At 41.3% G+C, this 26,688-nt stretch overlaps 1 protein-coding gene and 1 pseudogene across 10 annotated transcripts in view; one reads left to right on the forward strand and one right to left on the reverse strand.

The window, feature by feature from the left end:
* XIAP (X-linked inhibitor of apoptosis) overlaps nt 1-2,438 on the forward strand; it is a 45,782-nt gene extending 43,344 nt beyond the window's left edge. For all 9 annotated transcript variants that reach the window (XM_035288967.3, XM_078362344.1, XM_078362341.1 and 6 more), the window contains one exon: nt 521-2,438. In XM_035288967.3, the coding sequence (XP_035144858.2) occupies nt 521-714 (194 nt within the window). In that variant the 3' untranslated portion in view covers nt 715-2,438. The remainder of the gene's footprint in view (nt 1-520) is intronic.
* Nucleotides 1-26,688, reverse strand: part of LOC103790361 (small ribosomal subunit protein bS21m pseudogene) — a 107,164-nt pseudogene that overhangs the window by 40,732 nt on the left and 39,744 nt on the right. The gene's annotated exons all lie outside the window — the stretch shown is intronic.

Consider the following 26,688-nt stretch of genomic DNA (forward strand, 5'->3'; position numbering starts at 1 on the left):
TCTTCAGCCTTCATATCCAGTCAGTCACCAAATCCTACTTGTCTCACTTCAGAGGTGTCCTTCAAATCCATCCCTCTATTTCTGGAATTAGTTGTGACCTTTCCATATGCTGTTCCTTTTACCTAACCCTTGCTTTTCTGCCTGGCAAATTATTGTCCACACTTAAACATCACACCTCTACTTCCCTCCTCCCCTGACCCAGCCACTGCCATCCTGTAAAGCCTTCTCCAACTGGCCTGAGCAGAAGAACTTGTTCTCTCATCTTGTCCCAGAGCACTTTGTACATAAGTTTATTATAGCACTTATCACTTTGTACTTTGTGCTTAACCTCTGTAGCCTCATTTTACATTCTCTCCCACTAGCATGTGAGCTGTTAAAGAGCAGATGCCATTTGTGAGTCATCATATTTCCCAGCACTTGTTGGGTGCTTGGCACGTAGTAGAGCTTCGATAAATGTTTTCAATGAATTTAAACAACTAAGAAGGTCTAAAACTGGCATAATTCTTTTCTCTTTGTGCAGAGATTAGTACTGAAGAGCAGCTAAGGCGCCTGCAAGAGGAGAAGCTTTGCAAAATCTGTATGGATAGAAATATTGCTGTCGTTTTTGTTCCTTGTGGACATCTAGTCACTTGTAAACAATGTGCTGAAGCAGTTGACAAATGTCCCATGTGCTACACAGTCATTACTTTCAAGCAAAAAATTTTTATGTCTTAATCTAACTCTATAGTAGGTGTGTTATGTTCTTGTTATTACCCTGATTTAATGTATGATGTGAACCGACTTTAAGTAATCAGGATTGAATTCCATTAGCATTTGCTACCAAGTAGGAAAAAAAATGTACATGGCAGTATTTTAGTTGGCAATATCTTTGAATTTCTGGATTTTTCAGGGTATTAGCTGTATTATTTATCCAATTTTTTTTATTGTTATTTAATTTAAACCCTAGACTAAGAAGCATCATATTATAACTGATCACAATGGGTATTCATAGTATACTGACTTAATTTCTAAGTGTAAGTGAATTAATCATCTGGATTTTTTATTCTTTTCAGATAGGCTTAACAAATGGAGCGTTCTGTGTATAAATGTGGAGATTACAGTTAATCTCCCCAATCACATAATTTGTTTTGTGTGAAAAAGGAATAAATTGTTCCACAGTAGTGGAAAGATAGAGATTATTTTTAGAGGTTTGTTGTTGTGTTTTAGGATTCTGTCCATTTTCTTTTAACATTATAAACACGTACTTGTGCAAATGATTTTTTTAAAGTGATTTGCCATTTCTGAAAGGGTATTTAATGATAGAATACTATCAAGCCAACATGTACTGACATGAAAAGATGTCAAAGATATATTAAGTGTAAAATGCAAGTGGCAAAACACTATGTATAGTCTGAGCCAAATCAAAGTATGTATGTTTTTTACATGTATAGAACAAAAGATTTGGACAGATATACACCAAACTGTTAAATGTGGTTTCTCTTCAGGGGGGTGGGGGAGGGGCCCCAGAGGGGTTTTATAGGGGCCTTTCTTTTTTTTTTCCATTTTGTTCTGTTTGAATTTTTTGTAAGTATGTATTACTTTTGTAATCAGAATTTTTAGAAAGTATTTTACTGATTAAAAGGCTTAGGCATGTTCAGACGCCTGCAAAACTACTTATCACTCAGCTTTAGTTTTTCTAATCCAAGAAGGCAGGGCAGTTAACCTTTTTGGTGCCAATGTGAAATGTAAATGGTTTTGTTTTTCCTGCTTTGTGGATGAAAACTTTTTCTGAGTGGTAGTTTTTTGGCAGGTAGACCATGTCTTCTTATCTTGTTTCAAAATAAATATTTCTGATTTTGTAAAATGAAATATAAAATATGTCTCAGATCTTCCAATTAATTAGTAAGGATTCATCCTTAATCCTTGCTAGTTTAAGCCTGCCTAAGTCACTTTACTAAAAGATCTTTGTTAACCCAGTATCTTAAACATCTGTCAGCTTACGTAGGTAAAAGTAGAAGCATGTTTGTACACTGCTTGTAGTTATAGTGACAGCTTTCTATGTTGAGATTCTCATATCATCTTGTATCTTAAAGTTTCCTGTGAGTTTCTACCGTTAGGATGATTAAGATGTATATAGGACAAAATATTAAGTCTTTCCTCTACCTACATTTGTTTTCCTGACTAGTAATTGTAGTAGATACTTTTGAAATAAATGTTCTCTCAAGATCCTTAAAACCTCTTGGAAATTATAAAAATATGGGCAAGAAAAGAAGAATAGTTGTTTAAATGTTTTTTAAAAACACTTGAATAAGAGTCAGTAGGGTATAAACTAGAAGTTTAAAAATGCTTCATAGAACATCCAGGTTTATATTACAAGATTCTCACAACAAAACTGTTGTAAAGGTGAGTAAGGCATGTTACTACAGAAAAATGTTTGAGAGTAAAACTGTAAAAAATTATATTTTTGTTGTACTTTCTAAGAGAAAGAGTATTACTATGTTCTCCTAACTTCTGTTGATTACTACTTTAAGTGATATTCATTTAAAACATTGCAAATTTATTTATTTTTCTTTTTGAGGTAGGGTTTTGCTCTGTCGCCCAGACTGGAGTGCAGTGGCGCAATCTTGGATCACTGCACCCTTCATCTCCCGAGTTCAAGGGATTCTCCTGCCTCAGCTTCCTGAGTAGCTGGGATTACAAGTGAGCGCCACCATGCCTGGCTAATTTTTGTATTTTTAATAGAGGCAGGGTTTCCCCAGGTTGGTCTCAAACTCCTGACCTCAGGAGATCCGTATGCCTTGGCCTCCCAAAGTACTGGGATTATAGGCTTGAGCCACCGTGCCTGGCCAAAACGTTGCAAATTTAAATAAGAGTTTTAAAAATTCAATAATGATGGCCCTGTTTCTGTTTTAGTATATAAATCCTCACTCAGTTCTTCACCTTTGCACTGTCTGCCACTTAGTTTGGTTATATAGTCATTAACTTGAATTTGATTTGTATAGTCTAGACTTTAAGTTTACATTTAAAGTGTTCTACAAGGGGAGAAAAGTGTTAAAAATTTTAAAATATGTTTTCCAGGACACTTCAGCTCCAAGTGAGTTAGGTAGTTCAATCCAGTTGTTGTCCAAGGACTCAAGGACTGAATTGTTTTAACATAAGGCTTTTCCTGTTCTGGGAGCCACACTTCATTAAAATTCTTCTTCTAAAACTTGTGTGTTTAGAGTTAAGCAAGACTTTTTTTTCCCCTCTCCATGAGTTGTGAAATTTAATGCACAACACTGATGTGGCTAACAAGTTTATTTTAAGAATTGTTTAGAAATGCTGTTGCTTCAGGTTCTTAAAATCACTCAGCACTCCAATTTCTAATCACATTTTTGGAGACTTACCAGCATTTGTCTGTGTTTGAACTATAAAAAGCACTGGATCTTTTCCATCTAATTCTGCAAAAATTGATCATTTGCAAAGTCAAAACTATAACTATATCCAAATCTTTTCCCCCCTCCTAAGAGTTCCCAGTGTCTACATGTAGACGTTCCTTTTCTGTATAAAGTTCACTCTAGAATTTCAAGTCACCACTTAATTTTATATTTGAGTCATGCAAAGATTCCAGTTGTTTTGTAGTAAGTACTTATCTTTATTTGTAATAATTTAGTCTGCTGATCAAAAGCATTGTTTTTTTTTTCTTTTTTAAAAAACATTTATTTACAGGATAAGCTGTCTCATTTAAGCATTGTCTTAATTCTTGAGAAATGGTTTTAGAATTTACAAACTAAATTCCAGTTAATTAATTAATGGCTTTATATTGCCTTTCCTGCTATATTTGTTTTTTTCCCCCATCTCTTTGATTACGGGATAAGTTAGGGTAGAGTGGGTGTAGTGAGTGTATATAATGTGATTGGGCCCTGTGTCTTACGATATTTTGTTATTTTTGTTGTTATATTATTTACATTTCGGTACTTGTTTTTCCTGTTTTCATTTTAGTGGATTAAATTTGTACTTTGAACTATGAATGGAGACTACCGCCCCAGCATTAGTTTCATATAATAGGTCCTTTAAACCCAAATTATTGTTTCAATTCCTAATTACGCAGGTGTTGAATGGGCCTGGGGCTAAGGAGGTGGGAGAAGTGGGATAGGTTTTATATCATTGCCATTAGAGAAATAAGAAAATGGAAAGGAATATTTGACATAGTTCTTTTTAGCCAAATCTACTTGTTAAAAAAAAAGGGTAGCAATTTCTTCATCTGTGAAAGGAGAATAATACCTATCTTACAAGGTTGCGAGAGCTCAAGGAGACCGTTTGTAAAGTTCTTGCTTATGTAAATATGAACTCCCATCCTAACATCCTTTTCCCTCTCTGTGGCTTTGTCTTGACCTGGAAATTGGGGCTAAAACTTAGAAAAACTTCTTACATGATAACTCTTTTCAGTGATGCTTACTCATATTTTTTGGTGTTTCTCATAGTTAAGATAGAAATCATAATAAATAAATAGGTCAATACAAATGTTAGCCAGGTATGGTGGCACATGCCTGTAGTCTCAGCTACTCTGGAGGCTGAGGCAGGAGGATCACTTGAGCCCATGCGTTTGAGGCAGCAGTGAGCTGTGTTTGAGCCACTGTACTCCAGTCTGGGTGACAGGGTGAGACCCTATCTAAATAGGTCAAAACCCTAAAAATATTAAAATTCTTTTTTAAAACTTGAGAAAAGTTATTCTCAAATTTAGTTGCGCTTTCCTAAGAGAAACAATTGGCTTTTTCTCACTTTAATAATCATTTTCAGCTTGACTCATACAGTTAACACAATGTGAATTTCTTCCTCAGCATAACAGAATTATAGAATAGAATGACAGAGCTGGAAGTGATCTTAGAGAGAGTATCCAATTCCTCTCTCTCATTTTACAGGTGAGGCAACTGAGGCTCAAAGCTGATGTAATTCATGGAAAGATTATAGCTAATTAGTGGCAGAGCCCTGAATGGGACGTAGTTTGAAGGTGAAAAACTTCACCAGGCTACCTTTCTTGAAATAACTTAAATGTTTATTTTTTCAACTATTCTTTTATTCTTTCCACTAAAGCGTAACATTTTTTTTTTTTTTGAGACAGAGTCTCACTCTGTCACCAGGCTGGAGTGCAGTGGCGTGATCTCGGCTCACTGCAGCCTCTACCTCCCGGGTTCAAGTGATTCTCCTGCCTCAACCTCCCAAGTAGCTGGGACTACAGGCAAATGCCACCATGCCCAGCTAATTTTTGTATTTTTTAGTAGAGACGGGGTTTCACCATGTTGGCCAGGATGTTCTCGATCTCTTGACCTCGTGATCCACCCACCTTTGGCCTCCCAAAGTGCTGGGATTACAGGCATGAGCCACTGTGCCCGGCCCCCCATCCTTTTTTTTTTTCTTAGACGGAGTCTTGCTGTGTCACCAGGCTGGAGTGCAGTGGCATGATCTCGGCTCACTGCAACCTCTGCCTCCCGGGTTCAAGCGATTCTCCTGCCTCAGCCTCCTGAGTAGCTGGGACTACAGGCACACACCACCATGCCCAGCTAATTTTTGTATTTTTAGTAGAGACGGGGTTTCACCTTGTTGACCAGGATGGTCTCGATCTCTCGACCTCGTGATCCACCTGCCTCGGCCTCCCAAAGTGCTGGGATTACAGGCGTGAGCCACTGTGCCCAGGCTGTACCATAACTTTCACAACATATTAAATGACACTTTATAACTAATCTAGTAGGACAATCATAAATACATATACAGCCAGCCCTTCGTATCTGCAGGTTTTGAATCCATGGATTTGAATAAGGAGAAATTGAAAATATTGAGGAAAAAACAATTTTTACAAATTCAAAATAATACAAGAAGAAAGCCAAAATTGTTATACTGCTGTTAAACAGCAGTATAACAACTATTTACATAGCATTAAGGTTGGTGAAAAAATGTTATTGTTTTTGAATCTACCTAATAATTGTATTAGGTATTAAAATAATCTAGACATGATTTAAAGTATATGATGCCAGCCTGGACAAATGGCAAAACCCTGTCTCTACAAAAAATACAAAAATTAGCTGGGCAGGGTGGTGTGTGCCTATAGTCCCAGCTACTCTGGAGGCTGAGGTGGGAGGATCACTTGAGTCTGGGAGGCAGAGGCTGCAGTGAACAATGATCATGGCACTGCGCTCCATCCTGGGTGACAGTGCGAGACCTTGCCTCTAAATAATGTGATGAAGATGTGCATACGTTATATGCAAATACTAAGACTTTTTTTTTTTTTTTTTGAGACAGAGGCTCCCTCTGTCGCCAGGGTGGAGTGCAGTTATGCGATCCATCTCACTGCAACCTCCCCCTCTTGAGCTCAAGCAATTCTCTTTCCTCTGCCTCCCAAGCAGCTGGAACTACAGGCATGCTCCACAATGCCCCACTGATTTTTTATTTTTAGTAGAGCTGGGGTTTCACCATGTTGGCCAGGCTAGTCTCCAACTCCTGACCGCAAGTGATCCACCTCCCAAAGTGCTGGGATTATAGGCATGAGCAACCATGCCCGGTCTTTTTTTTTTTTTTTTTGAGACAGTCTTCCTCTCTCACCCAGGCTGGAGTGCAGTGGCGCCATCTTAGCTCACTGTAGCCTCCACCACCTGAGTTCAAGGGATTCTCAGGTCTAGCCACCCAAATAGCTGGAATTACAAGCGCCCGCCACCACACCTGGCTAATTTTTGTATTTTTTAGTAACAAGTTTTGCTGTGTTGGCCAGGCTGGTCTCAAGCTCCCGATCTCAGTTGATCTCCTTGCCTCAGCCTCACAAAGTGCTGGGATTACAGGCGTGAACCACTACTGCCCAGCCTTACATCATTTATCTAAGAGACTTAAGCATCCTCAGGTCCTAAGGGGTCCTAACCAACACTCCATGGATAGCAAGGGACAATTGTTAACTTCAAGTTAGATAAATGGTGTTGGGCGTGGTGGCTCATGCCTGTAATCCTGACACTTTGGGAGGCTGAAGCAGGTAGATCATCTGAGGTCAGGAGCTCAAGACCAGCTTGGCCAACATGGTGAAATCCTGTCTCTACAAAAATACAAAAAATAGCTGGGCATGGTGGCACATGCCTGTAGTCTCAGCTACTCAAGCGACTGAGGCAGGAGAATCACTTAACCTGGGAGGCAGAGGTTGCAGTGAGCCACGTTGGTGCCACCACACCAGCCTGGGTGATAGTGAGACTCCGTCTCAAAAACAAAACAAAACAAAATTAGACAAATGCTACATTCATGTTTGAGTGGTAAGATTCTAGTTTCAAGTCTGGAGTTTGCAGATACACCTATAGATTTTTGGAGTTTATCACTTATTCTGTATCAATGTAATATTTTTAATTACTATATATTTTCCTTTTTTTCTGTATTTGGTAAGACATTTGCATTTTTGATTTGACATAACAAAGGTTTTAGTGTAATTTATGTTAGATTTTGCATTTTTTTCATTGCTGTTATACTTTAAACCTGACTGAATGACTGATCTCATTGTATTAGTATTGTGAATAATCATGTGAAATGTTTTGAGACAGAGTACTATATTTGTGAATATAACTATGGTTTTTTCACTTAGTAAGAACCTTTCTATCAGTGTGGAAAACGAAGAAAATTGCTTTCTGCTGTATAATCTGATATTCATTGTAGATTAAAGCTTATTTTTCTGTGAATAAAATTCAATAAAATACTATTCTTTAAAATTATATTTTACTACTTTGTATTTGTTTCACTTTCTTAGAAAAAATAAAATCATCCTCTTAGAAATACTGCAATGTAACATCCTAAATATATCTCATGCCATTGTACATAGGCATAAGGTACACATTAAGTCATGCCATGTTTTTAAAGAAAAGACATCAGTTTTCACATTAGTTAATGGAACTCTATAAGTGCATGAAAGGTCAGTTTTTAAAATGTATAATATATGAGCAATAGTATAACACCCCTCTCCCCAAAAAATTATGCTTGGTTGTCTCAGGAGATAGTATAGTCACTGTAACAAAACTTGAACAGGCAAGTAGCAATGAACGTAAAAAACCACTGCCCCTTTGAGGCAGGCAGCAAGGAAGGATGTTTGTGAGTTTGTAGAAGCAACTGCCAGTGAGTTTTAGAAGCTGCAAGCAAATCTGGTGGAATAAAGATTGAGGGAATAAAGAATCTTTTGGCAGAAATATATCTATTTTTAAGATGGAGTCTCACTCTGTCTTGCAGGCTGGAGTGCAGTGGCACAATCTCTGCACACTGCAACCTCCACCTCCAGGCTCCAGTGATTTTCCTGCCTCAGCCTCCCGAGTAGCTGGGATTACAGGCATCCACGGCCACACTTGCTATTTTCCTTTTTTTTTTTTTTCCTGATACGGATTCTTGGCTCTGTTGCTCAGGCTGTAGTGCAGTGGCATGATCTCAGCTCATTGCAGCCTCTTCCTCCCAGGTTCAAGCCATTCTTCTGTCTCAGCCTCCCGAGTAGCTGGGATTACAGGCACACACAACCATGCCCAGCTATTTTTGTATTTTTACTAGAGACAGGGTATCCCCATGTTGACAAGGCTGGTCTTGAACTCCTGACCTCCGGTGGTCCACCTGCCTCAGCCTCCGAAAGTGCTGGGATTACAGGCGTGAGCCACTGCACCTGGCCTAATTTTTTTTTCATTTATCCATTTCTTCTGGTTTGTGTGCATAGAGGTGTTTGTAGTATTCTCTGATGGTAGTTTGTATTTCTGTGGGATTGGTGGTGATATCCTCTTTATCCTTTTTTATTGCATCTATTTGATTCTCTTTTTTTTTTCTTATTGCATTTTAGGTTTTGGGGTACATGTGAAGAACATGCAAGATTGTTGCATAGGTACACACATGGCAGTGTGATTTGCTGCCTTCCTCCCCATCACCTATATCTGGCATTTCTCCCCATGCTATCTCTCCCCAACTCCCTACCACCTGCTGTCCCTCCCCTATTTCTCCCCGACAGACCCCAGTGTGTGATGCTCCCCTCCCTGTGTCCCTGTGTTCTCATTGTTCAACACGTGCTTATGAGTGAGAACATGCGGTGTCTGATTTTCTGTTCTTGTGTCAGTTTGCTAAGAATGATGGTTTCCAGGTTCATCCATGTCCCTACAAAGGACATGAACTCATTGTTTTTGATGGCTGCATAATATTCCATGGTGTATATGTGCCACATTTTTTCTGTCCAGTCTATCATCGATGGGCATTTCTGTTGGTTCTAGGTCTTCGCTATTGTAAACTGTACTGCAATGAACATTCGTGTGCATTTGTCCTTACAGTAGAACGATTTATAGTACTTTGGATATATACCCAGTAATGGGATTGCTGGGTCAAATGGAATTTCTCTTTCTAGGTCCTTGAGGAATCGCCACACTGTCTTCCACAATGGTTGAACTAATTTACACTCCCACCAGCAGTGCAAAAGTGTTCCTATTTCTCCACATCCTCTCCAGCATCTGTTGTCTCCAGATTTTTTAATGATCGCCATTCTAACTGGCGTGAGATGGTATCTCAATGTGGTTTTGATTTGCATTTCTCTAATGACCAGTGATGATGAGCATTTTTTCATGTTTGTTGGCCTCATGTATATGTTCTTTTGTAAAGTGTCTGTTCCTATCCTTTGCCCACTTTTGAATGGGCTTGTTTTTTTCTTGTAAATCTGTTTGAGTTCTTTGTAAATTCTGGATATCAGCCCTTTGTCAGATGGGTAAACTGCAAACATTTTTTTCCCATTCTATTGGTTGCTGATTCACTCTAATGACTGTTTCTTTTGCCATGCAGAAGTTGTGGAGTTTGATTAGGTCCCATTTGTCTATTTTGGCTTTTGTTGCCAATGCTTTTGGTGTTTCGGTCATGAAGTCCTTGCATACGCCTATGTCCTGAATGGTTTTGCCTAGATTTTCTTCTAGGGTTTTTATGGTCTTAGGTCTTATATTTAAGTCTTTAATCCATCTGGAGTTAATTTTAGTGTAAGGTGTCAGAAAGGGGTCCAGTTTCTGCTTTCTGCACATGGCTAGCCAGTTTTCCCAACACCATTTATTAAACAGGGAATCCTTTCCCCATTGCTTGTTTTTGTCAGGTTGTCAAAGATCGGATGGTTATAGATGTGTTGTGTTGCCTCCGAGGCCTCTATTCTGTTCCATTGGTCTGTATCTCTGTTTTGGTACCAGCACCATGCTGTTTTGATTACTGTGTCCTTGTAGTATAGTTTGAAGTCTGGTAGTGTGATGCCTCCCGCTTTGTTCTTTTTGCTTAGAATTGACTTGGCTATGCGGGCTCTCTTTTGGTTCCATATGAAGTTTAAGGTGGTTTTTTCCAGTTCTGTGAAGAACATGATTGGTAGCTTGATGGGGATAGCATTGAATCTATAAATTAGTTTGGGCGGTATGGCCATTTTCACGATATTGATTCTTCCTAACCATGAACATGGAATATTTCTCCATCTGTTTGTGTCCTCTCTTATTTCGTTGAGCAGTGGTTTGTACTTCTCCTTGAAGAGGTCTTTTTCGTTCCTTGTTAGTTGTATTCCTAGGTATTTTATTCTCTTTGTAGCAATTGTGAATGGCAGTTCATTCCTGATTTGGCTCTCTTTAAGTCTGTTATTGGTGTAGACGAATGCTTGTGATTTTTGCACATTGATTTTGTATCCTGAGACTTTGCTGAAGTTGCTTATCAGTTTCAGGAGATTTTGGGCTGAGACGATAGGGTCTTCTAGATATACAATCATGTCATCTGCAAATAGAGACAATTTGACTTCCTCCTTTCCTATTTGAATACCCTTTATTTCTTTCTTGTCTGATTGCTCTGGCTAGAACTTCCAGTACTATATTGAATAGGAGTGGTGAGAGAGAGCATCATTGTCTAGTGCCAGATTTCAAAGGGAATGCTTCCAGTTTTTGCCCATTCAGTATGATATTGGCTGTTGGTTTGTCGTAAATAGTTTTTATTATTTTGAGATACGTTCCGCCAATACCTAATTTATTGAGGGTTTTTAGCCTAAAGGGCTGTTGAATTTTGTCAAAGGCCTTTTCTGCATCAATTCAGATAATCGTGGTTTTTGTCTTTGGTTCAATTTATGTGGTGAATTATGTTTATAGACTTGCGTATGTTGAACCAGCCTTGCATCCCCGGGATGAATCCTACTTGATCATGGCAGATAAGCTTTTTGATGTGTTGTTGCAATTGGCTTGCCAGTATTTTATTGAAGATTTTTGCATCTATGTTCATCATGGATATTGGCCTGAAGTTTTCTTTTCTTGTTGGGTCTCTGCCGGGTTTTGGTATCAGGATGATGTTGGTCTCATAAAATGATTTGGGAAGGATTCCCTCTTTTTGGATTATTTGGAATAGTTTCAGAAGGAATGGTACCAGCTCCTCTTTGTATGTCTGGTTTCAGCTGTGAACCCGTCTGGACCTGGGCTTTTTTTGGGTAGTAGGCTCTTAATTGCTGCCTCAACTTCAGACTTTGTTATTGGTCTATTCATAGTTTCAGCTTTCTTCTGGTTTAGGCTTGGGAGGACACAGGTGTCCAGGAATTTATCCATTTCTTCCAGGTTTACTAGTTTATGTGCATAGAGTTGTGTGTAATATTCTCTGAGGATGGTTTGAATTTCTGTGGAATCTGTGGCAGTATCCCCTTTATCATTTTTTATTGCATCTATTTGGTTATTCTCTCTTTTTTATTAATCCAGATAGTGGTCTATTTTGTTGATCTTTTCGAAAAACCAGCTCCTGGATTTATTAATTTTTTAAAGAGTTTTTTGTGTCTCTATCTCCTTCAGTTCTGCTCTGATCTTAGTTATTTCTTGTCTTCTGCTAGGTTTTGAGTTTTTTTGATCTTGCTTCTCTAGCTCTTTCAATTTTGACAATAGGATGTTGATTTTAGATCTCTCCTTGCTTCTCATGTGGGCACTTATTGCTATATATTTTCCTCTAGAGACTGCTTTAAATGTGTCCCAGAGATTCTGGTATGTTGTGTCTTCATTCTTGTTGGTTTCGAAGAACATCTTTATTTCTGCCTTCAGTTCATTGTTATCCAGTCAACATTCAAGAGCCAGTCGTTCAGTTTCCATGAAGCTGTGCAGTTCTGAGTTAGTTTCTGAATTCTTGATTGCACTGTGGTCTGAGAGACTGTTATGATTTCCATTCTTTTGCATTTGCTAAGGAGTGATTTACTTCCAATTATGTGGTCAATTTTAGAGAAGGTGTGATGTGGTACTGAGAAGAATGTATATTCGGTGGATTTGGAGTGGAGAGTTCTGTAAATGTCTATTAGATTTGCTTGTTCCAGGTCTGAGTTCAAGGACTTGAACTAATTTTTGTATTTTTAGTAGAGACGGGGTTTCACCATGTTGACCAGGCTGGTTTCGAACTCCCAATCTCAAATGATCTGCCCATCTTGGCCTCCCAAAGTGCTGAGATTACAGGCATGAGCCACCGTGTCTGGCCTGAAAGAAATTTAGAAGTGTGTATTTCAAGTGGCTATTCCCCTGCCCCTTCCTGCCCACAGTGGAGATTCCTGAATCAAGAGTTGTATTTCTGCTAGGCACGGTGGCTCACACCTTCGATCCCAGCACTTTGGGAGGCCAAGGCAGGCAGATTACCTGAGGTTGGGTGTTGGAGACCAGCCTGACCAGAATGGAGAAACACTGTCTCTACTAAGAACACAAAATTAGCCAGGCATGGTGGCCCATGCCTGTAATCTCAGCTACTCGGGAGGCTGAGGCAAAAGAATCACTTGAACCGGGGAGGCAGAGTGGTGAGCCGAGATCATGCCGTTGCACTCCAGCCTGGGCAACAAGCGTGAAATTCCGTTACAAAATATAGATAACATAAATTTGCAAGACCCCATCTCCCTCAGCCCAGCTTACCAATCACTTAAAAAAAAAGTTGTATTTCAGGCTCAGTCTATATAGGGACTGGTTATCTTTTTTGTTGTTGGTGTTATTTTTGTTGGTGTTATCCCTGTCATCTGAGATAAACCCTAATAACCATGTCTTTTCTTTTCTTTTCTTTTCTTTTCTTTTCTTTTCTTTTCTTTTCTTTTCTTTTCTTTTCTTTTTTGTGACGGAATCTTACTCTGTCGCCCAGGCTGGAGTGCAGTGGCACAATCTTGGCTCACTGCCCAGCCTCCATGCCCAGCTAATTAATAACCATGCCTTAAACACAGTCCATATTTTTTCTTACATGTCAACTAAACTTAATATTGAAGATGTGAGTTTTCAAAGCTTTCTATTACAGAAAATTAGAAAGCATAGTAACTCTATGATATTCATCACTTATCCTCAACAATTTAACATTTTGTCAGTCTTTATTTATTTATTTATTTTTTTGAGACGGAGTTTCGCTCTTGTTACCCAGGCTGGAGTGCAATGGTGCGATCTGGGCTCACCACAACCTCCACCTCCTGGGTTCAGGCAATTCTCCTCCCTCAGCCTCCTGAGTAGCTGGGACTACAGGCACGCGCCACCATGCCCAGCTAATTTTTTGTATTTTTAGTAGAGACGGGGTTTCACCATGTTGACCAGGATGGTCTTGATCTCTTGACCTTGTGATCCACCCACCTCTGCCTCCCAAAGTGCTGGGATTACAGGCATGAGCCACTGCACCTGGCAAGTCTTGTTTCATCTAGCAGTCCTTCCACTTGCTCACCCCAATACTCCAAAGTAAATCCTAGACATAATGTCATTTCTCCTGTAACTACCTCATTATGTATGTATGTATTTATTTATTTAGAGATGGAGTTTCACTCTTGTTGCCCAGGCTCGAGTGCAATGGCGAGATTTCGGCTCACTACAACCTCCGCCTCTCGGGTTCCAGCGATTCTCCTTCCTCAGCCTCCCAAGTAACTGGGACTACAGGCATGTGCCACCACACCTGGCTAACTTTGTATTTTTTGTAGAGACGGGGTTTCACCAGGTTGGCCAGGGTGGTCTCAAACTCCTGACCTCAGGTGATCCACCCACCTCAGCCTCCCAAAGTTCTGGGATTAGAGGCATAAGCCACTGTGCCCAGCCTTTTTAATGTTTTATAGAGATGGGGTTTCACCATGTTGCCCAATCCGGTCTTGAACTCTTGGGCTCAAGCGATCTGCCTGCCTCAGCCTCCCAAAGTGCTGGAACTACAGGCGTGAGGCGCTGCCTTGAGCCTTGTTATGTATTTCTAATGGATAAGAAGAAATTTGCATAAATGCGTGAATTTTTAACTCACCACTATTATTGCTGAATATTAGTATACATTTAAACAATAATTAAAATCAACTTTATGTCTCCATTTTTCCTTATTTGAAAATTAAAGGAAATAAAACCCCTCATAACAAATACTATCATTTCAAAAATACTTTAAACCACGTTTTCACTATTTCATGTGGTAATTTGCTTATAAATTGTAGAATAAATATGGTATTTATTAAAATTAGTAGACTAACTGCATGGTATATGGATATCTAGTGGTTTTCAAACTGCATCACCTGGGAATTTGTTAGAAATTCAGATTCCTGGGCTCCACCTCAAACCTAGAATCAGAAACTGAGGGTGCAACCCAGCAACCTTTTAATAAGCCCTCTAGGTGGTATAAATGCCAGCTAAAGTTTGAAAACCACTGGAATATCATATGGGGTCTGAAAAATATAAAACAAATTGATGTAGATCTCTGCAAATGAATAGCATCCTCACCTTTCTCACTTTTCCCTATAACTAATTCATTGCTGGCCCACTGTTGTATTTTCTCGTGTTACAAAATATAAAGGCATAAAATACAACGTCTTGTGAGTCTTTTCTGATTCTACTTTTCAAAAAAAAAAAAAAAAAAACTCTTGCATACAGTTTGAACTTTGTAATGGGAATTTTTCTGCAACCCTTTCCCTGCTGAGTTCAACATAGCCCCGCATTGCTCATTGCCATTACACTATCCTCCAGTTAAGCAATGAAAGAGTTAAGTATTTAAAGGCTCACTCATTAGTGCTAGCAACCAGTTGAGATTGTACAGAACAGACTTGCATTTCTAAAGAGAGCCAAAACTTCAGTGCAACCTGAGCCTTGAATTTGGAATGGTAGAATTTCAGCGTTGGAAGGAGTCAGCCTTCTAATTCATAATAATTAGCAGTTCAGAATTCTTTTTTCATTCTGAAATTTTAAAAGTAATTGTGCCACAAAGGAACCAAAGAAAACTGGCTGGACTCGGTGGCTCATTCCTGTAATCCTAGCACTTTGGGGGCCAAGGTGGATCACTTGAGGTCAGGAGTTCCAGACTAGCCTGGCCAACAAGGTGAAACCCCGTCTGTACTAAAAAAAAAAAATAGGGAGGCTGAGGCGGGTGGTCACGAGGTCAAGAGATCGAGACCATCCTGGTCAACATGGTGAAACCCCGTCTCTACTAAAAATACAAAAAATTAGCTGGGCATGGTGGTGCGTGCCTGTAATCCCAGCTACTCAGGAGGCTGAGGCAGGAGAATTGCCTGAACCCAGGAGGTGGAGGTTGCGGTGAGCCGAGATCGCGCCATTGCACTCCAGCCTGGGTAACAAGAGCGAAACTCCGTGTCAAAATATATATATATTTTATATATACATACATACAAAAATGAGCCCGCTGTGGTGGCCGGCGCGTGCAGTCCCAGCTACTCCAGAGGCTGAGACACGAGAATAGCTTGAACCCGGGAGGCAGAGGTTGCAGTGAGCCAAGATTGCGCCACTGCACTCCAGCCCCGGCACCAGAGTGAGACTGCTCCATCTCAAAGAAACAAACAAAAGAAAAGAAAACAACAACAACAACAACTACAAAGCATTAGGTCACTAAAAATCTTCAGAGTTGTATAAATCCACATTCAGGCCAGGTGGGGCGGCTCATACCTGTAATCCCAGCACCTTGGGAGGCCAAAGTGGGTGACTCACCAGAGCCCTCAGGAGTTTGAGACCAGCCTGGGCAACATGACCAAACCCCATCTCTACCAAAAATACAAAAAATTAGCCGGGTGTTGTGGCACATCCCTGTAGTCCCAGTTACTTGGGAGGCTGAGGTGGGAGGAAGGCTTGAGCCTGGGGAGGTGGAGGTTGCAATGAGCTGAGATCCCACCACTGCACTCCAGCCTGGGTGACAGAGGGAGACGTTGTCCCAAAAACAAACCAAAAATGGCCTGGCGCGATGGCTCATGCCTGTAATCCCAACACTTTGGGAGGCTGAGGCGGGTGGATCACCTGACATCAAGAGTTCGAGACCAGCCTGATCAACATGGAGAAGCCCTGTCTACTAAAAATAGAAAATTAGCCTGGAATGATGGTGCATACCTGTAATCCCAGCTACTCAGAAGGCTGAGGCAGGAGAATCACTTGAACCTGGGAGGCAGATGTTGCCGTGAGCTGAGATTGTGCCATTGAACTTCAGCTTGGGCAACAAGAGCAAAACTCCATCTCAAAACAAAACAAAACCGAACCAAAAAACTATTTAAAAATCCATGTTAATAGGTCTATGTTGGCCTGTATTGTGATCAAAATAAAATTGTTTTAATTTTCCATTTTTTTTCTTGTATGTATCTAGTACACAGACAAACTAAAAATCTTGAGATAGGTGAAGTTAGATGATAATAGTGGACTTAGTTTTCTTTCCTTTTTCCCCAAACCACTGATTTGCTTATATCAAGTACTTGCACAATCTAGCCATTTTGCTTTGTATAGATTTGGTCTGTTTAGAGTTTTGTTGTGTTTTCATGGTTTTTTTTTTTTTTTTGTCTTATTCTGTTAAATTTGAGATTTCCAAGACTACACACACCATAATTAATGATGATGGCATAATAAATCTTTTGCATGGGCCTATACTTGTTAATTATAGGCTTATGACTAAATATTGGAAGAATACTGGGTAAAAGTAAATAAGGGCCCCTGGAGTGTTGGTACACCTGTAGTCCCAGCTACTTGGAAAGCTGAGTCAGGAAGATTGCTTGAGCCTGGGAGTTCAAGGCTATAGTTTGCTATTATTGCCCCTATGAATAGTCAGCATACTTCAGCCTGGGCAACATAGTAAGACTCCATCTCCAAGAAAGAAAACAGAAACAAAGAATAAGAACCCAAGAGAAATCAAAACTGTTATTTTCTCCTTGTAATTTCCCAGAATTTAAATTTGCCAAGAAAGACTAGAATACAGGCTGTGCATGGTGGCTCATGCCAGTAATCTCAGCACTTTGGGAGGCTGAGGCAGGTGGATCACGAGATCAGGAGTTCAAGACCAGCCTGGCCAATATGGTGAAAGCCTGTCTCTACCAAAAATACAAAAAATTAGCTGGGCGTGGTGGTGGGCACCTGTAGTCCCAGCTACTCAGGAAGCTGAGGCAGAGAATTGCTAGAACCCGGGAGGCGGAGGTTGCAGTGAGCTGAGTTCGTGCCACTGCACTCTGGCCTAGGCAACAGAGCAAGACTCTGTCTCAAAAAAAAAAAAAGACTAGGATATAATAAATTGAGATATGTATTTAAACAGTGATCTTGCTTCGAAATTTAATTTTTCTTACAATAGATCTTACTGTTCCAAAAATATATTTTTCATACAAAATTATTAATGTCTATTTGCTATGTGAACTTTTATTTCAAGAGTTAGTTTTCTTTGTGTGTGTGTTATTTATTTTTATTTTTCAGTTTTTGTAAGTGACTTGGAAATGTTTCTTTAGGTTTTCTCCGTTACTAGGTACTGAGGATTTCTTTTTTAATTCCACTAGCTTATATAAAGGGCTTTGCATTTTTGGCTAAGGCATAAAAAATGTATTTTCTCATTAAATACTGGAATTTTGTTTGGCAGAGATTAGGCTCTGCTTCTGCCAGATTCCTGACAATTATATTGAGGAAGAAAGGCAAACACATGAGTATGTTCATGAACACCTAACTGGTGTTTCAGGGAAACTGGGATTAAAAACAAAAGATTCCAAATCTCCTCCCATAAAATTAATCTTCTGAAGTTGATAAAAACTTACTAAAATTTTTTTTTTTCATTGAACAAACATTATACATGAATTTCTCAGCAGAAATTTAACAAAGGTCTGTGTTAATCATTAAGTAAAGGGAATGATCTAACAAATCTGGAAAAACCTGTTTTTCTTTCAACTAGTTTTTTGTTGTTCTTGTTATTTGATTACTAAAAACAATGTACTCTGTGCTGTGCCATCCTTGGTTTTCTGTTATAAATTTTGTATACAAAAAAAAATTTTTTTTTTTGAGACGGAGTTTCGCTCTTGTTACCCAGGCTGGAGTGCAATGGCGCGATCTCGGCTCACCGCAACCTCCGCCTCCTGGGTTCAGGCAATTCTCCTGCCTCAGCCTCCCGAGTAGCTGGGATTACAGGCACGCGCCACCATGCCCAGCTAATTTTTTGTATCTTTAGTAGAGACGGGGTTTCACCATGTTGACCAGGATGGTCTCGATCTCTTCACCTCATGATCCACCTGCCTCAGCCTCCCAAAGTGCTGGGATTACAGGCTTGAGCCACCGCGCCCGGCCGGTATACATTATATTTTTATGTGATCCATCATAAGAAAGTGAAAAAGTCCGGGTGGGTGGCTCATGCCTGTAATCCCAGAACTTTGGGAGGCTGAAGTGGGTGGATCGGTTGAGTCCAGGAGTTGAAGACCAGCCTGGGCAACATGGCGAAACCCCGTCTCTATAAAAAATAGAAAAATTAGCCAGGCATGGTGGCATCAGCCTGTGGTCCCAGCTAGTCAGGAGGCTGAGTTGGGAGGATCACATGAACCCGTGAGATTGAGGGTGCAGTGAGCCATGATTGTGCCACTGCACTCCAGCTTGAGTAACAGAGCAAGAGCCTGTCTCAAAAAAAAAAAAGAAAAGAAAAACGAATTAAGTGAAAACACCTATATTAAGTGTGAATTGTAAGTCAATATTTGACTAGTTATATGAAGTGAAACAAAAATATCAATACACGAGGGTAATAATTTCTATTACACCTACCTCAGAGGATTGTTGTAAGGATCATAATAAGAAAATGCACATGAAAGAGATTGAAAAAGTACAAACCCTCTCTATAAGCCCAAGGAATCATTCCTCTAATTAGAGTTTATTGGACTAATTATGTGTTAGTTTCACATGAAATGAAACAGTCATGAAACAGTATGATTAATCAGGGATGCAGCATGATGAAATTCATTTATACAGCTTCTTAGCCATTTCCATGGCTCTCAAAGCCCTTTTGATACATCATCTCCTTGCCTTTTACTCTTTTTATGGTTACTCCTATGTTTAAATCAGTATATGGGTAATGGCACTGAGATAACTGGAGAAATCATCGCTGTGTACTATTGTGGAAATTGTGTTCTTAAGCCCTGCCTTCAAACAGATTTACTTGGATAGTCAAGTCAGTTCTGTTTTGTTTTGTTTTTTTCCTGAGACAGAGTCTCACTCTGTCACTCAGGCTGGAGTGCAATGGCGCAATCTCGGCTCACTGCAACATCTGCCTCCCAGGTTCAAGCAATTCTCCTGCCCTCAGCCTCCTCAGTAGGAGCTGGGATTACAGGCACATGACACCCCGCCCGGCTAATTTTTGTATTTTTAGTAGAGATGGGGTTTTACCATGTTGGTCAGGCTGATCTCAAACTCCTGACCTCGTGATTTGCCCACCTCAGCCTCCCAAAGTGCTGGGATTACAGGTGTGAGCCACTGTGCCCAACCAGTTCTGTTTTCTAACATGAAAATAAGAATATATAAAACATAAATTTAAGGATGTTAATTTGTATTACGAAAGAGTCTCTTGATACATAATAGTGATGTCAATTTACCCAACAACATCTCTGAAACTATAATTTCAAAGCACTTTGCCTGCTTTGTTTTGTAACATCCCTTTGAAGTGGGCAGTTTATTATAATTCTGCAGTCAATGAAATGGCCACTGAAAGGTTAGGTGACCTGCCCAGGGTCATACAGATAGGTAGAAGCAAAGCCATAAAAAGAACTCTGACTTCTGCTCTGGTACTTTTGCACTATGCCATTGTGTTTCTTCTTCATTATATTCCTAGCAGCTCTGTAATTTACAGCTGAGAAACCCCAGACATAGAGGTTATGTGACTCACCTAAATCATATGGTGAATCACCAGTCAAGCTGTTCTTAAAAGCAACAAAACTGTTTCTAGCTAATTTTTGGCATCATTTAGCTAAATTGGCTGCCTCACTGTCTGATGTATATACGTCTAAATCTAAGCTCCCTTTTGGATGGCAAGACCTGGCTGACCATATGATACCAAACCACCAAACCACAAAACCAAATCTGCTCAATTTGAATTGAAAAATTAAAGTAATTTTTTTTTTTTTGAGACGGAGTCTCACTCTGTCGCTAGACTCAAGTGCAGTGGCAAATCTTGGCTCACTACAACCTCCGCCTCCTAGGTTCAAGTGTTTCTCCTGCCTTAGCCTCCTGAGGAGCTGGGACGTCAGGGACCCGCCACCACGCCCAGGTAATTTTTATATTTTTTGTACAGATGGGGGGTTTCACCATGTTGGCCAGGATGGTCTCGATCTCTTGACCTCATGATCCACCCACCTTGGCCTCCCAAAGTGATGGGATTACAGCCATGAGCCACCCCACCCAGCTGAAGAATTAAATTAATTCTTAAAAAAAAAAAAGTTTGAATACCTTTCTGATCTCAGGAATTTGGAAATGGGAAAGAGAACTTTTCACTACAGTGCCAAGGCAAACCTTGGAAGTCAGGAACCATGTTTCCCTAGTCACTATGTTATGATGACTAGCACACTCTCTGGTACATTAGTAGGCACTGAGTTAATTTTTGTTCTGTTCATAAATGTATAACTGATGGAATGAATGAACAAATGAATAAATAGAGTGGGAAAACCTCCCCATCCAAAAACTGTGCATTGACAAGTACAATACAGTTTGGATCAATACTGATATTTTTACAAATTTTTTTTCTTTTTCTTGAGACAGAGTCTTGCTCTGCTGTCCAAGCTAGAGTGCAGTGGTATGATTACAGCTCACTGCATCCTCTCTCTCCCGGGCTCAAGAGAAACTCCCATTTCAGCCTCCTGAGTACTTGGGACTACAGGTGCGCCAACACACCTGACTAATTTTTGTATTTCTTTTCTTTCTTTCTTTCTTTTTCTTTTTTAAGATGGAATTTCACTCTGTCACCTAGGCTGGAGTGCAGTGGGCGATCTTGGCTCTCTGCAATCCCCGCCTCCTGGGTTCAAGCAATTCTTCTGCCTCAGACTCCCAAGTAGCTGGGATTATAGCTGGGATTACAGGTGCCTGCCACCACACCTGGCTAGTTTTTTGTATTTTTAGTAGAGATAGGATTTAACCATGTTGGCCAGTTTGGTATTGAACTCCTAATCTCTGGCGATCCGCCCCCTCGGCCTCCAGAAGTGCTGGGATTACAGGTGTGAGCCACTGCACCTCCCCTCATTCTTTTTTTGCACAAACATTAAACATCTCCTTTGTGCCAGCAAGCTCTGTGCCAGATGAGTACTTTCTATTATGGAGTGCCAAAGGGCAATAGGAGCTGTATTTAATTCAGATGGTTTAGGGGAGGGTCTAGGGAAGGTTTTCTGGAGGGGATCCTTGAAGTAGTCAAGGAGTGGGGAGCTCTGTCTGAGAGAAAGGAACAAGTGCAGAGCTCAGAATCATGGAAGTCTGGCGGGTCTGAATAACTGAAACTGGAGATTTTGAATGAGAGGTCCAAAGTATTCATTGAGAATCCTTAAGGGCTCTTTATGTACACTAGGTCTCCTTAGGTTCGTATATACAATACATTTGGTTTTCTCCCCTCCCCCCCAGATAAGAGAAAATCAAGCTCATAGGATGGATTTTTAATTTCTGAGCAGGAAATCATAGAAGTAAGTTATTTTCTAAGGCAGGTTTTGTGAGCTATGTTGGGAGATAAGGAAAAGAATATGCATTTACCAGGCAACTATCCCCTATTTTTCTTTTTTTTTGAGACGGAGTTTCGCTCTTGTTACCCAGGCTGGAGTGCAATGGCATGATCTCGGCTCATCGCAACCTCCGCCTCCTGGGTTCAGGCAATTCTTCTGCCTCAGCCTCCTGAGTAGCTGGGACTACAGGCACGTGCCACCATGCCCAGCTAATTTTTTGTATTTTTAGTAGAGACGGGGTTTCACCTTGTTGATCTGGATGGTCTCGATCTCTTGACCTCGTGATCCACCCGCCTCGGCCTCCCAAAGTGCTGGGATTACAGGCTTGAGCCACTGTGCCCGGCCGTACTATCCCCTGTTCTAAGCCTTTGCTGGGGCTGTGTAAATTTTTTTTGGGGGGGGCTGGGTAAATAATACAGGTCTCACATAGGCTCCTTTTTATTTGAAATATATATCTATAGTTGGGCAAAGTGACTGGTTCATGCCTGTAATCCCAGAATTTTGAGGGGCTGAGGTGGGCAGATCACAAGGTCAGGAGTTTGAGACCAGCCTGGCCAACGTGATGAAACCCCATCTCTACTCAAAAAAATACAAAAATTAGCCGGGTCATGGTGGCGTGCACCTGTAATCCCAGCTATTCAGTAGGTTGAGGTGGGAGAATTGATTGAACCTGAGAGGTGGAGGTTGCAGTGAGCCGAGATCGTGCCACTGCACTCCAGCCTGGGTGACAGAGCAAGACTCAGTCTCAAAAAAATATATAATATTTTTCATTTTATTTATTTATTTTGATGGAGTTTTGCTCTTGTCAGCCAGGCTGGAGTGCAGTGGGTGATCTTGGCTCGCTGCAACCTCCACCTGCTGGGTTCAAACAATTCTCCCGACTCAGCCTCCCAAATAGCTGGGATTACAGGTGCCCACCACCACACCCAGCTAGCTTTTGTATTTTTAGTAGAGACAGGGTTTCAACATGTTGGTCAGGCTGGTTTTGAACTCCTGACTTCAGGTGATCCACCCTCCTTGGCCTCCTGAAGTGCTGGGATTACAGGCATGAGCCACCGTGCCCGGCCTGAAATGTATATTTAAATTCAGCCACCTTGACTAATGAGTTTAATAGACCCCATTTCACTTCACTGTTACCCTCATCACCATCTCTAAATTCTATCAAATCAAACTAACACTGTGTGTTAAGTGTTTGATGTGTACTCAGAAATTCTGCGAAGTAGAATATAAGAAAATAAGACTCAGGGCTGGGCACGGTGGCTTACGCCTGTAATCCCAGCTTTTTGAGAGGCCGAAGCGGGCAGATCTCCTGAGATTGGGAGTTCAAGACTAGCCTGACCAACATAGAGAAACCCCATTTCTACTAAAAATACAAAATTAGCCTGGCATGGTGGCAAATGCCTGTAATCCCAGCTACATGGGAGGCTGAGGCAGGAGAATCACTTGAACCCGGGAGGCAGAGATTGTGGTAAACCAAGATTGCACCATTGCACTCCAGCCTGGGCAATGAGTGAAACTCTGTCTCAAAAAAAAAAAAAGACTCAAACTCAGCCCTTCTGGGGTTTACAGAGACTTACATACATCATTCACATGGTATTACCAGATTCCAAATACAATACAGGGGCCATTGGTGGCTGTTGTGTTGTTTAAAACAAAATCAAAAGAACGAGGGTATAAGTACAGTGTGATACAGCGCTAGATTGTGTGTAATAGACTATCATCACAACAGGAACACAGAGGGACAAATGAGGTGTGGCTCAATAATGGGAGTAGGTTTCATGAAAGGGGTGTCACAAAAACTAAAAGATCTAAGGTTGTTTAATGTTTGTGCAAAAAAAGAATGAGGGGAGGTGCAGTGGCTCACACCTGTAATCCCAGCACTTTGGAAGGCTGAAGCAGTGGATTACCTGAGGTCAGAAGTTTGAGACCAGCCTGAATAATATGGTAAAACCCTGTCTCTACTAAAAGTACAAAAATTAGCTGGTCATGGTAGTGTCCACTGTAGTCCCAGCTACTCGGGAGGCTGAGACAGGAGAATTTCCAGGAGGTGGAGGTTGCAGTGAGCAACCACTGCACTCCAGCCTGGGTGACAGAGTGAGACTCCATCTCAAAAAAACAAACAAAAAAAAACGGCCGGGCGCAGTGGCTCAAGCCTGTAATCCCAGCACTTCAGGAGGTCTCACATAGGCTCCTCCTTGGGAGGCCAAGGCAGGTGGATCACGAGGTCAAGAGATCAAGACCATCCTGGTCAACATGGTGAAATCCCATCTCCACTAAAAATACAAAAAAAATGGAGACCGACTCAAGATGGCGTGGTGAGAACAACCCAGGATTGAAGCTCTCGGTGAACGCGCGGAGGGTGAGTCATGGCCGCATTTCCAGACGGATCTTTGTTGCCCACAGAACGGGGAAATTCCCCGGTATAAAAGTGACGCGGGACACCAGCGCAGCGGTTTTGGATGGTGCAGCCAGCGGCCAGTGCAGCCGGCAGCCGGCGCTGCAGTGCAGCGGCGCTCCACTGCGCTCTGCACAAAGCGCACTGGTCCGGGTGCCCTGTTGAACCGGCAATCTGAGACTTGAGAGGGCAGATTGGCATCTCCATCTGATTGAACGGGACTTGGACAGTGAGCCAGGCCAGGAGACTCCAGGGAAACGGCGTTTGGGCCGGGGCAGTGGGAAAAACAAAACGGCGATTCCAAACGCTCCGGGTGGAGAGTTTCACTGCGGGCACAGCTGAACCCAGGATGGTGCAGCTCGGTGGGGGAGGGGCATTTGCCATTACTGAGGCAACGCGCCCCTACTGAGGTACACTCCCATTGCTGATGCAGCCTGCCATTGCCGAGGCAACCCGCCACAACAGAGAGACTCCGCCACAGGGTGTAGCCCGTGGCAGTAGGGCAGAGACCGCAGCAGCAGGGCAGAGCCTGCAGCAACAGGGCGGACCTCACACCAGCAGGGTGGAGCCTCGGCAGGCAAATAGTGACTAGACTGCCTTCTAGCTGGGCAGGACAGCGCAATGGAAACTCATAAAAAAAACCCCAACCCCCCAAGACAGAGCATCTGGAAAAAAAAGGGTTTTTTTTTTTAGTTCCGCTACAGCAGAATTAAATGTAGCAGCCTAACAGCCCTGAATGTACAACAGAGCTCACAGATCAGCACTTGAGCTCCTATAAAGTACAGACTGTCTCCTCAAGCAGCTCCCTGACCCCTCTATATCCAGAAGACTGACATTTGGCAGGCATCATTCTGGGACAAAGATAGCAGAAAAAGAAACTGGTAGCATCCCTCACTGTTCTGCAGCTGCTATAGGTGCACCCCAGACAAGCAGGGCCTGGAGTGGACCTCAGCAGTCAAACAGTGGAGGGGCTAGACTGGTAGAAGGAAAACCAAGTAACAGAAATACTTCACATCAACAATCTGGGTGTCCACTCAGAGACCCAATCGAAAAGTCAGCAACTACTCAGATGACAGGTGGATAAATCCACAAAGATGGGAACAAACCAGCACAAAAAGGAGGAAAACACCCAAAAGCAGAACACCTCGACTCCTACAAAGGACCAAAACTCCTCACCAGCAAGGGAACAAAGCTGGACGGAGAATGACTGTGACGAAATGACGGAATTAGACTTCAGAAAGTGGATAATGAGAAACTTTTGTGAGCTAAAAGAACATGTTTTAAATCAATGCAAAGAAACTAAGAACCTTGAAAAAAGATTTGAAAAAAGATTCGAGGAAATGATAACAAGAATGGATAACTTAGAGAGGAATATCAATGAATTGAAGGAGCTGAAAAACACAATACGAGAACTTCGCGAAGCATGCACAAGTTTCAACAGCCGAATTGACCAAGCAGAAGAAAGAATATCAGAAGTCGAAGATCAACTCAATGAAATAAAACGAGAAACCAAGATTAGAGAAAAAAGCGCAAAAAGGAATGAACAGAGTCTCCAAGAAATGTGGGACTATGTGAAGAGACCTAACCTACGTTTGATAGGTGTACCAAAATGTGACGAAGAGAATGAATCCAAGCTGGAAAATACTCTTCAGGATAATATCCAGGAAAATTTCCCCCACCTAGCAAGGCAGGCCAACACTCAAATGCAGGAAATACAGAGAACACCACAAAGATATTCCACAAGAAGAGCAACCCAAGGCACATAATCGTCAGATTCTCCAGGGTTGAAATAAAGGAGAAAATACAGAGGCAGCCAGAGAGAAAGGTCGGGTCACCCACAAAGGGAAGCCCATCAGACTCACAGCAGATCTCTCGGCAGAAACACTACAAGCCAGAAGAGAGTGGGGGCCAATATTCAACATTCTTAAAGAAAAGAACTTTCAACCCAGAATTTCATATCCAGCCAAACTGAGCTTCAGAAGTGAAGGAAGAATAAAATCCTTTGCGAACAAGCAAGTACTCAGAGATTTTGTTACCACCAGTCCTGCTTTACAAGAGCTCCTGAAAGAGGCACTACACATAGAAAGGAACAACCAGTACCAGCCATTTCAAAATCACACTAAATGCTAAAGAGCGTCAACATAATGAAGAATTTACATCAACTAATGGGCAAAACAGCCAGCTAGCATCAAAATGGCAGTATCAAATTCACACATAACAATATTAACCCTAAATGTAAATGGACTAAATGCACCAATCAAAAGACACAGACTAGCAAATTTGATAAAAAAACAAAACCCATCAGTGTGCTGTATCCAGGAAACCCATCTCACACGCAAGGATACACAAAGGCTCAAAATAAAGGGATGGAGGAAGATTTACCAAGCAAATGGAGAGCCAAAAAAAAAAAAAGCAGGAGTTGCAATTCTCATCTCTG

Source organism: Callithrix jacchus, chromosome X (genome assembly GCF_049354715.1).
Source record: "Callithrix jacchus isolate 240 chromosome X, calJac240_pri, whole genome shotgun sequence".
Classification (NCBI taxonomy): domain Eukaryota; kingdom Metazoa; phylum Chordata; class Mammalia; order Primates; family Cebidae; genus Callithrix; species Callithrix jacchus.